General features: G+C 45.9%; 1 protein-coding gene across 3 annotated transcripts in view; it reads right to left on the reverse strand.

The window, feature by feature from the left end:
* Positions 1-15,568, reverse strand: part of LOC112253697 (ATP-binding cassette sub-family C member 4) — a 37,475-nt gene that overhangs the window by 6,574 nt on the left and 15,333 nt on the right. For all 3 annotated transcript variants that reach the window (XM_024425646.2, XM_024425645.2, XM_024425647.2), the window contains 19 exons: positions 15,167-15,330; positions 13,824-13,949; positions 10,596-10,845; positions 9,745-9,852; positions 8,955-9,044; positions 8,233-8,424; positions 7,312-7,406; positions 7,117-7,203; positions 5,062-5,158; positions 4,629-4,838; positions 3,891-4,028; positions 3,727-3,764; positions 3,525-3,631; positions 3,218-3,364; positions 2,966-3,045; positions 2,702-2,852; positions 2,502-2,621; positions 2,230-2,340; positions 417-517 (listed from right to left, as the gene is read on the reverse strand). In XM_024425646.2, coding sequence (XP_024281414.2) covers positions 417-517; positions 2,230-2,340; positions 2,502-2,621; positions 2,702-2,852; positions 2,966-3,045; positions 3,218-3,364; positions 3,525-3,631; positions 3,727-3,764; positions 3,891-4,028; positions 4,629-4,838; positions 5,062-5,158; positions 7,117-7,203; positions 7,312-7,406; positions 8,233-8,424; positions 8,955-9,044; positions 9,745-9,852; positions 10,596-10,845; positions 13,824-13,949; positions 15,167-15,330 — 2,412 coding nt within the window. The remainder of the gene's footprint in view (positions 1-416; positions 518-2,229; positions 2,341-2,501; positions 2,622-2,701; positions 2,853-2,965; positions 3,046-3,217; positions 3,365-3,524; positions 3,632-3,726; positions 3,765-3,890; positions 4,029-4,628; positions 4,839-5,061; positions 5,159-7,116; positions 7,204-7,311; positions 7,407-8,232; positions 8,425-8,954; positions 9,045-9,744; positions 9,853-10,595; positions 10,846-13,823; positions 13,950-15,166; positions 15,331-15,568) is intronic.

Genomic DNA, 15,568 nt, shown 5'->3' on the forward strand with positions numbered 1-15,568 from the left:
ATTGACTGCTATTGATGTAAAATATTACTAGGTCTTTAAGAGTTTATTCGGAAGATAACTGCTCTATAAATATTAGTTTGTGGTGCCCTGACTTTCTAGTTAATTACATTTACATGATTAGCTCAATCAGGTAATATTAATTACAGAGAAAGGATTTTGTAGAATAGCATGTCATATCACTTAATCCGGCATAGCCAAAGACAACACTGGCATGAAAACCAGCATGAACAAGATGAAAGGCCAAATAGACCAGGAGGCAGTTTCAGAGTGGCCACTAATAGTTCTGAGAACTGGGTTACACATTTCAATCAACATACTTCCAGACTAAGTTGTCTGGTGGGTTTGTAAAGCATGTAGCATCTCTGAAGGGGTTGATTGTAAAAACAAGTGTTCCTCTACATATCTGGTTGTCTCACCATGTTCTCCACCTCAGCACTCTGCCGTACCCCCCACTGGAACATCCCCATGAGAGTCACAGCGTAGGACAACGCCAGGCCTACAGATCCAGCCTCCACCTCTAACAAGGCCAGAGGAGAAACAAACAGGACACTGGTTAGACCCAATGCTCAATCAATCATTGCTATTCTAGGTCTGGTCTGGCAACAAGCTGCAGTTTTCATAACCTCCTTCAGCCCAAGTATACAGTCTTGGCCAAAAGTTTTGAGAATGAAAATGTATATTTGTCACAAAGTCTTCTGTCTCAGTTTGTATGATGGAAATTTGCATATACTCCAGAATGTTATGAAGAGTGATCAGATTAATTGAAATTAATTGCAAAGTCCCCTCTTTGCCATGCAAATGAACTGAATCCCCCCCCCCAAATTCCGCTGCATTTCAGCCCTGCCACAAAAGGACCAGCTCATTAACACAGGTGTGAGTGTTGACGAGGACAAGGCTGGAGATCACTTGGTCATGCTGATCGAGTTCGAATAACAGCCTGGAAGCTTCAAAAGGAGGGTGGTGCTTGGAATCATTGTTCTTCCTCTGTCAACCATGGTTACCTGCAAGGAAACGAGTGCCGCCATCATTGCTTTGCACAAAAAGGGCTTCACAGGCAAGGATATTGTTGCCAGTAAGATTGCACCAAAATCAACCATTTATCAGATCATCAAGATCTTCAAGGAGAGAGGTTAAATTGTTATGCAGAAGGCTTCAGGGCACCCAAGAAAGTCCAGCTAGCGCAAGGGCCGTCTCCTAAAGTTGATTCAGCTGCGGGATCGGGGCACCACCAGTACAGAGCTTGCTCAGGAATGGCAGCAGGCAGGTGTGAGTGCATCTGCATGCACAGTGAGGCAAAGACTTTTGGAGGATGGCCTGGTGTCAAGAAGGGCAGCAAAGAAGCCTCTTCTCTCCAGAAAAAACATCAGGGACAGACTGATATTCTGCAAAAGGTACAGGGATTGGACTGCTGAGGACTGGGGTAAAGTCATTTTCTCTAATGAATCCCCTTTCCGATTGTTTGGGGCATCCGGAAAAAAGCTTGTCCGGAGAAGACAAGGTGAGCGCAACCATCAGTCTTGTGTCATGCCAATAGTAAAGCATCCTGAGACCATTCATGTGTGGGGTTGCTTCTCAGCCAAGGGAGTGGGCTCACTCACAATTTTACCTAAGAAAACAGCCATGAATAAAGAATGGTACCAACACATCCTCCGAGAGCAACTTCTCCCAACCATCCAGGAACAGTTTGGTGACGAACAATGCCTTTTCCAGCATGATGGAGCTCCTTGCCATAAGGCAAAAGTGATAACTAAGTGGCTCGGGGGAACAAAACATTGATATTTTGGGTCCGTGGCCAGGAAACTCCCCAGACCTTAATCCCATTGAGAACTTGGTGTCAATCCTCAAGGTGGGTGGACAAACAAAAACCCACAAATTCTGACAAACTCCAAGCATTGATTATGCCAGAATGGGCTGCCATCAGTCAGGATGTGGCTCAGAAGTTAATTGACAGCATGCCAGGGCGGATTGCAGAGGTCTTGAAAAAGAAGGGTCAACACTGCAAATATGAACTCTTTGCATCAACTTTATGTAATTGTCAATAAAGGCCTTTGACACTTATGAAATGCTTGTAATTTTACTTCAGTATTCCATAGTAACATCTGACAAAAATATCTAAAGACACTGAAAGCAGCAAACTGTGTGGGAAATTAATATTTGTCTCATTCTCAAAACTTTTGGCCACGACTGTACTCTGTAATTGTGTTGGCTCTATGTGCCGTTGTCCCTTACGGTCTCGGAGCAGAAGGCAGCCGAAGGCGGTGATGGTGACGAAAACGGCGCACATGCCATCCAGGCGGACGGCGAACCAGCGAGAGGTGACCAGGAACAGGAACCAGGATTCTGAGAGACACTGATTCAGTTATATTCCTATAGAACGGACCGCACAGAGCGGAGACTGGGTAGAATGTATACATGTTATTAAATATCATTCTCCATCAATGTACTTAGACCCATTGGAGACAAACAAAACGGAAGTAAGGTAGCATTGAAAGGACAATCACCTGAGTGCAGATCCTGATAAGCGTCAAAGGTATTTTGGAATCGCTCCTCAGCTCTGAAGGCTCGAATCGTCCACAGACCTTGGAGGGACGAGGACAGGTGGGAAAAGACTGGACTCCGAGCTGCATAGAGACACACGGTTACTGATTACTGTCCATGTGCACACACACACTATTAAGCAAAAAAGGCCATTGGCACTCACTGGTGGATTCCAGGCGCTTGACATCTCGTGACGTCTGCAGGAAGTAGCGTCTCAGGAACAGAAAGACGATGACAAGAGGAACCAATGGGATGAGGATCCAGGGGATGACGGAGGCCGCTACAGCGACCACACCAATGATCTGCAGGAATATCTACTCAGGAAAACAGGCCCAAAGACATAACCAGAGGAGAGGGAACAGGTTAACTGGTGATCGAATAGTAAATACCTTGTGAAGATGCAGGGCCAAAATGTGTCGTGGCTCACCTGAATGAAGTCCACAAAGGTCCAAGGTAAGGCCGCGTCCAGTTGGCCAATGTCCTTAGAGAAGCGGTTGAGGACTCTTCCTGGGGCACAACAGAAGACAAGACCAGGAATTTAAAGACTTCTTTCTTTGTCTACAGATATATTAATGTTTGACCTTAAGCAAACAATGTAGCGTCTCTCAACACAGAAACTGTGGCAACAGAAAATTGCTTTCCCTATGTGTTCCAGTTTGCGCATTGGCTTATGGCTCACCAATTGGGTTGACGTCAAAGAAGCGTACAGGTGTCCGGAGGATAGAGTTGAACATGCGGTTGTGCAGAGACTGAGCAGCTTTCACCAGCACATTGAACATCACCAGACTCCTGGCAAAGCCAAAGATGAGAGTTGCTCCAGTCAAACCTGAAAACACAGATTTCCCATTTTAGAATGTTACATTCTGAAGCACACATTTTGTAACACAGACAGACGCACAAAGGTTATGGAGGAAGAAAGAGCCTGCATGACACTATTCTAGGAGTATCAAAACAACTCCCCGAGTAGGGTTTCCACTGTGTCTCACCTGCGTAAATGCCGAGGTAGAAATCCAGGTTCAGCTGTTCAGTGACGTTGACACCATTTTGGACGGTCACAGTGCCGTTAACGTTGAGCTTCTCCTGCTCTCCTGCCCTGTCAATCACAGAGCCAGTCCCAACACGGCATGTTAAAAGGGTATCATGACAGTTGCATGACTGAAAATGAACAGTGAAATTAAAACATCTTACCAATATGCCAACCACCAGTCCTGCAGAATATATGCTGCCTGCACACAAAAACATATGTTAGTAGACCTATATCATTTAATGAAGTCGTCATCAGATTGAGTTTCTTCCACACTACTAGCGCTGCTTTTGACCATTTAGTTGTACTGGGGTTATGATGTCATTACCTGAGCTAGGAACTGGAGTAATACAACTCCTATCAACACCAGGATGTTGGCGCCTGCCTTCAGGTACTTGACATAGAGGCCGACGCCGATGGTCCCCTCCGAGCGGCTCTCCTCGACTACTGTCTGGACAGGCTCTGCCTGCATTACACACAAACACCATATGACTTATTGGGGGTTATTCATTAAAGCCACTGCAAATAAAATAACATTACGTTGCACAGATATCATGTCTAGTGAGTCATTCTGTGCACTCTGTGTAGGAGATGAACCTCTACATAGTTTAAGCACGAGGGAAGTTGAGAACTTACACAACCCCTGTGTTGGGGAATCTGAGCATGTCAACAAGATCCAAATGAAAGTCGTTTTTTTAAGGAAAGTACAACATGTACTTTGCTGTGACTTGCATAGGTTCTACTAAAATTACAAGGCAACCGTAAACAACCCCCCTTCTTGGGCCAAATAAGTGTAATTGTGTAAATGCCGGATTTCTATGGCAAGACATCATTCACCCAAAGGTCGTCAAAATCAGGTCAATGCTGTCTGAGATATGACGTGTGACGGACTTTGCTGTCTGGCAAACTTCTACTAAAAGTTTGTACGCACTGCCTTGTGGACAAAAAGAGCAAGCACAGGTAACTTTTTATTCACTCACTGCTTTGCTACAAAATATCAGGGGCAGAGTGAAAATGCTCCTAGTGACTGTATCTAAGGACTGGACCGGAAGTGGGCGGGACCCACCGGAAGCTGTTCAGTTCCATCTTTAACAGAGCGTATGGAGGTGGTGTGGGAGACCTCTGAATTCTGCGAGAGGGTGCGGCTGCATGGCGAGCGGCTTTCAGTCTCCACCCCTGGGGCTTGTGGCCCCTCCTCTTCCCTCTTCAGAAGGGAGGTGAAGTCGACCCCAGAGCGCTGGAGTTCGCTGTACGTCCCCCTTGCCACCATGTGACCCTGAAACAGACACACGAAAGTCACACCCCACCAAACATTCGGAGTTTGTATGTAATGTTTAAGTCAGTCTGCATTTATACAGGTGTTCCTACGTGTGTTTACAGTAACCCATGGTAACCAACCACACCCGCTTGCAGTGCGGGTCCTTGCATTAACTTAAGCACAGGGTAGTGCATATGTGCAGCTATGTAGTCTTAAAGTGTGTGTGGAATGTTGAACACACCTCCTTGAGGACGAGGATCTGATTGGCTGCTTGGAGGTACTGCAACTGGTGGGTGACCAGGATGCGGGGCTTATTCTTCAGAATACCACAGATACACCTGGACACACATGGAAATAGACACAGAGACTTTTTAGAGTACCAAATGCGCGCCGGCAAATTGGATAATTGGCCCTGTTTGAGAGGTGACAATCATTAGGGCCAGCTCACAAGTATTTGCTTTTTAGACATGGTTCCTAAACAACAAAAGCAAAATCATTTTGAAAAAATATGATCGCATCGACACAGATCAAACTGGCTACACAAAGCTTAAGTAGGCTACCACAAAGGGAACCTGAACGCTGTTCTCTAGAAGAGTCCGCTGTTTCAGCCTAGGTAACGGTGCCTATTGGATTTCTTTGCAGCGCATACATCATTTCAGATTTTCGAAATTGATAAAAATCTCAAATCTAGTGCAAAGGCATTTTAGAAGCATTTCCTCTATAGCTAACACCAGACACTCACTCATTCTTCATCGCGCAGTCTTCTAAACTCCCCACTCAATTTAATGCCAAGATGTTTATATTGATGTTTGATCATTACAGCCTATCAGGTTGCGTGATCCTCGTAATGTTACGTGGAAAATACAACTAATGGGATGCAGTATTAAATGTACATCACACTCGCCCAAATGAGACCAGTTATTTTTAGTATTTGCATTTCATTCCTTTCACTAGCAAATGCGAGTGAACTGCTGACACTTTAGAGCCCACTGAATGTCCAGCTTATGTTTGCTAACGTTAGCTTGAAACAATGAGTTTACCTTTCCACAACACACAGAGCCGAAAAGGGATTTGTCCATGTGTACGTACAGCCGACAGTCGGCAAACTCAGCATCACATCAAACAGGAGGGGCAGACGCGGGGTAGCTATGTCGAATAATGATGTATTAAATCACCAAATCTGTTGACACAAACTCCATACATGTCTGTGTGTTGCAGCTCGAATCGGGATGATTTACTCAGTGGATGTATTTATTAAAATCAATTCAGGCCCCATTCATTTCTGCATACTTTTAACTCAATCTCATACATGGACAGAATTGCATAGTTGGTAGGTAAAATGTGTGCATGTTGGCAGGTCTGTGACAGCATCCACACCAAAAACACAGATTTACACTTACAATGCTATTGAAACCTGTTCTAACCATTATAGCTTTGTATACATGTGAGCCCTGCACAGTAATAGTGCTGCCCACCCCTCGTCACTGCCCTGCTGGTTCCATTATGAACACTTTCCAGGGGACCATGTCATGTGACAGGAAGTGGTAGAGTAGGGCTCTGTTGCCATTGTGTGCTTGACAGTGGCAGCAGTACCACTCCTTTTCCTGCCTTCCTACCCTCACTGGTCCCCACCGGGCCCCTCTGCTGTGATCAGAGGCTAGGGCTGCTTTGCTGGAGACCTCAGGGAGGTTGGAATAGAACGCTCCAGGCTTTCTGCTACCCTGCCAGATAAATCACCAGCCACCAACAAAGGACTGGGGGACAGGAGCAGGAACAGAATGCTTCATAACGCCCCAGAACAATAGTGGAAGTACTGTACACATTCCAGTTTATGCTTCAGTAAGTCAGTAGTTAATTCACTGCATTACAAGTAAGAGAGGAATACATTGCTGTATGCTTTGCTCATGATCCTTGGAGGTACTGTCCTTGCTTAGCCAATGTTACAGTAGCACATCTTGTTTAGACTTGGTGAGCTACCCTGTGGCAATCTCTGTGACCCCTTATAAGGACAAGGAGAGTGAGGATTACGGTGCTGCAAAATGGATGCGCTTGCACAGAAGTCAATTCTACATCTATTCCACATTGGTTCAACATCATTTCATTGAAATGACGTGGAAACAACTTGGATTCAACCAGTGTGTGCCCAGTCGGTTTGTGTTTTCTATAGTTTTGCTCTTTTACAGTCATGTTGAGACGTGTACCGAGAGCAAAGTTCTAGCAGTGTATTGCATCACTATTCAGTTGTGTATAAATTCTTCTTTTTTTAACTGTTTAGCTGAAACTGTGGTTAACTCACTGTTCAAACAGGTGTCTCCCGACCTCAGCATCCACAGCACTTAGAGGGTCGTCCAGCAGGTAGATATCAGCATCCTGGTACACAGCCCTGAGACACAACAAGGCTTTCAGATAGAGACTGGAGGATATTCATCACATCTATAGAATGTACCGCAACTCATTTCTACTCTGGTTTGAAGTGGAGCTGTGGTCTTACCGGGCCAGGTTCACTCTAGCTTTCTGTCCCCCACTGAGGGTGGCTCCTCTGTCCCCTATCACTGTCAGGTCCCCGTCTGGCAGCAGCTCCATGTCCTGAACACAGAAGGGACAACAGAGACGACAGGAGTTAATAGGACCCACAATCCCTCAAACAGGAGGACCATAATGACTATGTGCAGGACATGATCTTCCACAGAGGGAATGCAGCTTGTACACAGTGGTAGTGTTACAGAGTGCACGGTTGGGGAAGTGACACTCACTACAGATCACTGTGTGTGTGGTTCCTCTCTAGGTTTCTTCCTCGGTTTTGGCCTTTCTAGGGAGTTTTTCCTAGCCACCGTGCTTCTAAACCTGCATTGCTTGCTGTTTGGGGTTTTAGGCTGGGTTTCTGTACAGCACTTTGAGATATCAGCTGATGTAAGAAGGGCTATATAAATACATTTGATTGGTTTGAAGCGTTCTCCATGGCAAGTGAATGTGTGGCTAAAAGTCCAGTCCTCTGATCAAAGAGGAAGTGTTTGTAGAGCAGATGTCTGTTTCATGGGATGTGGTTGTCAGACCTTGAATCTAGTCTCACATTGTGTTCAATAGGACAGAGAGGACAGCGTGTATGTGTTCAATAGGACAGAGAGGACAGCGTGTATGTGTTCAATAGGACAGAGAGGACAGCGTGTATGTGTTCAATAGGGCAGAGAGGACAGCGTGTATGTGTTCAATAGGGCAGAGAGGACAGCGTGTATGTGTTCATGTACAAGTGTTGACAGCTCTGATGTAAGGCGTACCACCTAGAGCCCAAGGTGTTGGTTCTCTTTTGCAGTCAAAGTTGATGAGATCTAACGGGCTCAATGGAGCTTCAATCCTTGCATTTAGCAATCTCCCAGCGTTAAATACCATGAGAGCTCCATTCAGTGTGTCTTACCCTCTTGAGGGCGCAGGCTCTCAGGACCTTCTCATATTTTTGAGGATGGAGCGCTTTGCCAAACAGGATGTTGCTGCGGATGGTTCCGGGGAACACCCAGGGCTGCTGGGAGGCATATGTCAGCTGACCTTTGACCTTCAACACCCCTTTGTCGTGAGGCAACTCCCCCAGGATGGCACTGAGCAGAGAGGACTGTGGGAAATTTGAAGGGGGAACAGGTGAGCTTGATAACATACACTGAGTGTGCAAAACATTAGGAACACCTTCCCAATATTGAGTTGAGTGTGAAAAACCCTACAGCGCTGCAGTTCTTGACAACTCAAACCAGTCGCCTGACACCTACTACCATACCCCATTCAAAGGCACTTAAATATTTTGTCTTGCCCATTCACCCTCAATGGCACCATGTCTCAAGGCTTAAAAATCCTTATTTAACATGTCCCCTTCACCTTCATCTACACTGATTAAATTGGATTTAACAAGTGACATCAATAAGGTATCATAGCATTGACCTGGTCAGTCTCATGGAAAGAGCAGGTAATCATAATGTTTTGTACACTCAGTGTACACAAAGGCACTGTCAGTCAGAGGAGAAAACCTCTTTACAAATCCTGCAATACCCGTTTCTGATTCACACGGTAGACAAATAAATATTCCAGTTGCCTTGCTGTCCTCATACAGTGATGTAATAGGCTGGCACACCAAGAAACATGACATCTGACCTTTCCAGCCCCCACAGGTCCAATGACAGCGACAAGCTGCTCTGACTTTACTGTGAGTGACAGGTTCTGGAGAGATGGGGCGTCCTGACTCTGTACAGAGTGAGAGAGGGGACATTTCAGGTTAGACTTTATTATATGAGTTGTAATACAGTGAGAGGTTAGCATGTCTTGGAGGTATAATCTAACTTTCTCACTCATCATTATTCACAAATCATTCAGGACTATCCATAATCATGGTAGCAGCCACATTAATGTAGACGTGTTTAGAAACATTATATTCTTATTTACAATAAGTGACATTTAACATTAATTTCTATTGGGCACAAAATAATCTGAAACAACCAAAACAAACAGCAAATGCATCCAACACAAGCTTGATGTAATCGGTGTGTGCTAGGAATATGGGACCAAATACTAAACTGTTGACTACTTTAATACACAAGTGAATTTGTTTATAAATACTTTTGCTCCCCTAAAATGGGAGGACTATGTACAAAAAGATGCTGCAATTTCTAAACGGTTCACCCGATATGGATGAAAATACCGTCAAATTAAAGCTGAGAGTCTGCACCTTAACCTCAGTAATATTTCAAATCTGGAGTATGTATCTGTGTATATACAGTGAGCTCAAAGTGCTGGATAAGAGACAAAACAACTAAATTGCCTCTGTCCCAATACGTTGAGTATACACACACAAGTAGCGTCAAACTGTAATAAAGGTGTGTGAGATATCAGTAAACAGCACTGTAGCTGTATTTAGGAGTCTGGGTGGCAGTGGTTGAACATTCACCGTGTCCCAGTAGCAAATCAGGTCCTGGATCTCCACATTGGGCTCTTGCTTCTCCTCCTGGAGGAATCCATGTTTGCTTTTCACAATCTCATCCAACAGGAGAAAAGTCTGAGAGTGGAAACAAGAGAGAACCAGTGATATACAGCCATGTCTCATGTTAACAAAACCACCGCGTCGAGATGGATCCCAGGCTTCGTTTACAATCGTGTTGGATCGAGATGACACATTTAACAACTTGAAGATCTTGATAGCAATGATGCCCGTTACGTCCCTGGCTTTGAACAATCAGATGACCTACAGTAATGAAAAGTCTGGCTGTGGCTCAGATAAGACCCATGATGATTTTACAGTCACTGATCATAAAGCATGATAATGTGACATGATTACATAATGAGTCTTAGGAGGTCAGATCTAGAGCTGGTACTTGTGTTTCACATTGGCATCCAGGCAACTGTCAGGGCAGCACGTCTAAAATTAACTAAAAAGGAACCGAGCGCAGAGACGACACCTGCACTGTCGGAAGCCAACACGTGCAGAAGACGAGCCTTGCACAACCTCAGGAGAGCTCTGGTATTGTATGGTTCACACAGAGATAATACTTACATATGTCAGAGATAATGATTAAAACCACCCAAGAAATAATGTCATGATTCACATCAGCACTTTGCTGCTTTTACGTCTTCATTTGACATGGTTTCTTTTTAACGAGGGACAATGCGTCATAGCATCTCTACCTTGGATTAACTACAGATGCTGTGTGCTGCCCAGTAACTTAACCATATGATACCACAAATAAATACTGAAACTTCTTAAAATGGTTGAGGTCTCAGAAGCTCACATGTATTTTGTACCTTGATCCTGCGGACGCTGATGCGCGTCTCAGACAGTTTCTCTATGGCTGAGGGGAAGAAGAGGGTGACGGTGAGGCGGACGGCACCGTACAAAGACACGGCCACAAACACCCGGCTGGCTGAGATGGTGTTCCCCAGGAGGACGTAGACGGTGAAGGTGATGAAGACGATGATCTTACTGGCTGCAAAGAAGGAGGCCATGTTGAGGCCTCGCAGGTAGGAGCTTGACATGATCTTGGAGATCTCTTTCCTGGGGGAAGAATGGGAGAGAGGAGTTCCGTAACATAAACAAACCCAGGAAGCATTTCAATAAATATAAGACCACAGAAACAAGTCTGCATATAAATATGCCTGAGGATGCTACATGATTGACGTGAAAACCACGACGACGACTCACTGATAACATGGCTTTGATGACTGTTGGTTTATCTGGCCACTTTTCTGAGCCCTGCGAGTATGTGTAAACACGTGTGGATATTCAAAAGGAGAGGAGCAGGGGTTGTCCTGTTGCACGGGGAGGTTGATGTGCACCACAGATTCACTCAGAGACATTAGTAACCACTGCACGAGGAATCCGTATGTAGCCCTTTATAAAATTGCTCAGATTGAGTATTTTTATCACTGGGATAAAACCATGGGCACCTTGTTCTCCTTATACTAACACCCAGGTGACAGATTTAGACAGCCTTATGACTGGATAGTAGTAGCATGTCCATGTCACAGGTCTGAGGTGGAGAAGCAGAGCTTGTCAACACCTGTTAACATGCCAGTGGTGCCACAGAGTGTACAAAACATTAAGGTCACCTTCTTAATATTGCGTTGCACCCCACTTTTGCCCGCAGAGGAGTCTCAATTCGTTGGGTGGTGGACCATTCTTGATACACACAGGAAACTGTTCCGTGTGAAACTCAGCAGCATTGCAGTTCTTGACACAAACCGATGTGCATAGCACCTACCACCATACCCCGTTCAAAGGCACTTAAATCGTTGGTCTTGCCCAGTCACCCTCAATGGCATGCATACACAACCCATGTCTCAATTGGCTCAAGAATACTTCATTAACCAGTCTCCTCCCATTCATCTACACTGACTGAAGTGAATACAACAAGTGACATCAATAAGGGATCATAGCTTTCACCTGGTCAGTCTGTAATGGAAAGATGTTTTGTACACTCAGTGTACATGGTGGTTGTGTGTCAGAGGCCCTCTAGCAATACCACACCAGGCAATAGTGGTGGTTACGAAAAGTAGGGTCAGGTGGTATCCAGATTTTCAAACCGCTACTGTAACATACCAGGGTATGGGGTTCCCGGCAATGCACACAAGGGGGCACCATTTCTTTCCAAACAGTCCAAAAAAAAAAATGCTTACAAATTACTAGCGTATTCCCGTAGCGGACGCTTGCTAATTGCGAACAAGCGCAAGTCAACATAAACAAATTACAAGGACAGACACCCCAGCTCATGAAGCTGTACAACTATGTCAAAAGGTTTGCTGCACACACAACAAATATTAGACAGCAGGGTTCTTGATCCAGGAGGGGATTGATCGTCTCTGCTGTAACCAAGAATCTTGATCTTGCAGGCTAGCCACTTAGCTAGCAAACCATTTACATTTATTTGGCACGTCTTAGATAGTTAAACGTAAGATATTTAGTTGGCAAACAGTTGTGAACTTCAAGCGTAACTTGATCACCTCTCTTGCACTGGACAACAGTCGTCACAAAAGCTTCCGTTAACTCTGTGCTCTTTGTAAACAAACATACCATGATTGGCTCAATCAGCTGCTTTGGGGCAGGGCTTCATAATGAGAAAATCAAATAAGCAACAGGCAAAATGAAGAACAAGATCTGCTTTATCTATTAACCTAGTGCACAAGATGACAAAAAAAAATACATACACTCAGTGTCCAGTTTATTAGGTACACCACCCCAACAGTAATTCACATGGCTGTGACTTGCTATATAAAGCAAGCAGACAGACATGCAGTTACTGTTCGATTGAACTTTAGAATGGGCAAAGCGAGCATGGTATGATCGTCGGTGCCAGGCGGGCCGGTTCCAGTATCTCAGCAACGGCAGTGGACTAAGGTTACAGAGAATGGTGCGACAAACCAAAAACATCCAGTCAGTGGTAGTCCTGTGAGCGAAAACAGCTCGTTGATGAGCGCAAAGGAGAATGGCAAGAATCAGGCAAGCTAACAGGGGGTAACAGGCAAAGAACAGCGCAGTACAACACCGGTGTGCAGAATGGCATTTCGGAACACAAAACTCCTCTGTCCTTGCAACAGATGACCACACCGGGGTTCCACTCCTATCAGCTAAAAACAAGATGCGGCTCCAATGGGCACGCCAACACCAACGCTTGATAATTGAGTGGAAAACATTGCCTGGTCCAACGGTAGTCAGGATTTGGCATAAGCAGCATGAGTCCATGGCCCAATCCTGCCTGGTGTCAACGGTACAGGCTGGTGGCGGTGTTGTAATTGTGTGGGGGAATGTTTTCCTGGCTCATGTTAGGTCCATTGATACTAATTGAGCAAAGTTTCTAATCTCTGAATAATTCAGACCGTTCTGGAGGAAAAGGTGGGTCCAACCCGGTACTAGATGGGTGTACCTAATAAATTGGCCACTGAGTATATATTGACAGTATTGAAAATCATAACATGGGTATTTCAAAATACCCCAGTACACCACCCAAGCCTAATGAAAAAGGGTTCATCACTAGGATTTCAGTCGATTTGACTGACAACTGTATGTTTGTATATACATTTGTGTCAGTGTTACTTTGGCACAAAGTACGAGATGGACTCAATGCATTGTCTAGATAAGCTCATCTAAAATGTCTGGACAAACCCTCAGGAGACTGACATGAATGTAGTTAGTGTGTTTGACAATTTCCTTAAACAGCGTTACAACATCACAAGAAGCTGTTGGTGTCGATTCCTCATCACAGAAAAATAAGAGGAAGGTATTTGGTTAAAACACATCATGGGACCGTGACTCACGTCAGCAATCCTAACAGGATAACTAGCTGAATTGAATCATGGGTGATGGCAGAATTCTTGAAATAACACATTTCACAATCTGTAATGGGCTTTGGACAATAGCGCTTGTTAAGTAAGCTTTATTACAGTAACAATATCTACAAATTTAACACAATTTCAATATTGAGTTTGTTCTGTGCAGCGGGATCCGTTCAAAAGCTTCAATGTTATACTTTTTTTTACCTTCTGACATCATTGACCAGTGCTGAGAAGGGCTTCTCCCAGGCATACATTTTGATGATCCTGATTCCAGACACCACTTCATTCATGGTGCGTATCCTATTGTCAGTCAAGGCAGCGGTTTTACTCCTGCAAGAAAAGGACAGTTCTGAGCAATTTTTAAGACTGTAAAAACACCAGCTTCATGTGATTTTATTTAGTACTCCCACACATAGAGATACTTGCATATGATTGCATACAAATGTAAGGTTTGAAATTACTATTATATCTGTTTGGGCTTATTGCGGTCAATTTGCAGTCTACAAATTATTTGTAATTGTGTTCAAGCCCCTGACCATCTGCTCAAAAAAAAAAAAAAAAAAAAAAAAAAAAAAAAGGTTAAAGAAAAAAAAAAAAAGACCACTATATATTTCTTAGAAAAACCTGGTTTATTGACAAGACAGCGAAATGTGCTAGTGTGCTAATGTCCACGCTAGGGTTACGTTCTCACGGGGTCCACGCCGGGGTTACGTTCTCACGGGGTCCACGCCGGGGTTACGCTCTCACGGGGTCCACGCCGGGGTTGCGGTCTCACGCGGTCCACGGGGTTGCGCTCTCACGCGGTCCACGCCGGGGTTGCGCTCTCACGCGGTCCACGCCGGGGTTGCGCTCTCACGCGGTCCACGCCGGGGTTGCGCTCTCACGCGGTCCACGCCGGGGTTGCGCTCTCACGCGGTCCACGCCGGGGTTGCGCTCTCACGCTCACGCCGGGGTTGCGCTCTCACGCGGTCCACGCCGGGGTTGCGCTCTCACGCGGTCCACGCCGGGGTTGCGCTCTCACGCGGTCCACGCCGGGCGCTCTCACGCGGTCGCTCGCTCACGCGGTCCACGCCGGGTTGCGCTCTCACGCGGTCCACGCCGGGGTTGCGCTCTCACGCGGTCCACGCCGGGTTGCGCTCTCACGCGGGCCACGCCGGGGTTGCGCTCTCACGCGGGCCACGCCGGGGTTGCGCTCCACGCCCACGGGGTTGCGCTCTCACGCGGTCCACGCCGGGGTTGCGTTCTCACGCGGTCCACGCCGGGGTTGCGTTCTCACGCGGTCCACGCCGGGGTTGCGTTCTCACGCGGTCCACGCCGGGGTTACGTTCTCACGCGGTCCACGCCGGGGTTACGTTCTCACGCGGTCCACGCCGGGGTTACGTTCTCACGTGGTCCATGCTAAAAGCAGGCCAAAGATCAGTTTACAAAGCCATTGGTATTTTCATTTGGTTTCGTATTGGGCAAGAAAAGGGAGGAAGGCACTCACCGAACTCCCTGCTTATTTGGAAAAATCTTAAGCTCAAACTCCTATCTACATTGTGTGTTACCTGAACTTGGAGAAGAGCCTTCCGAACATGGTCTGCGTTGGCATGAGGATGACGAGGACGGCCATGCCTGCGAGGCATGATGGGCCAATCTCCACCCACAGCAGCCCCAGGACGGCTGCCGCCTGGAGAGGCCCCACCCACAGGAAGTGCAGGAAAATAGTCACCTGTAACCAAGCGGTGGGAGGGGGGATCATGTGTTGGAACTCATAGGGTGAGAGTATTTCTAAACGACAACAGGATTTTGGGAGATGGTTGTACATCAGTTGTTTCAAATTCCCACCCGCGGGCCACCAGTGACTTGATGTGGCCCACAAGCCATGAGTTCTAGACCTCTGTGTTACATCTTCAACATGGCTGCTTCATCTACACTGTAGTTTGATGCTAGTCACTGAATCGGACTGT

The sequence above is a fragment of the Oncorhynchus tshawytscha genome, linkage group LG07 (genome assembly GCF_018296145.1).
Source record: "Oncorhynchus tshawytscha isolate Ot180627B linkage group LG07, Otsh_v2.0, whole genome shotgun sequence".
Taxonomy (NCBI): Eukaryota; Metazoa; Chordata; class Actinopteri; order Salmoniformes; family Salmonidae; genus Oncorhynchus; species Oncorhynchus tshawytscha.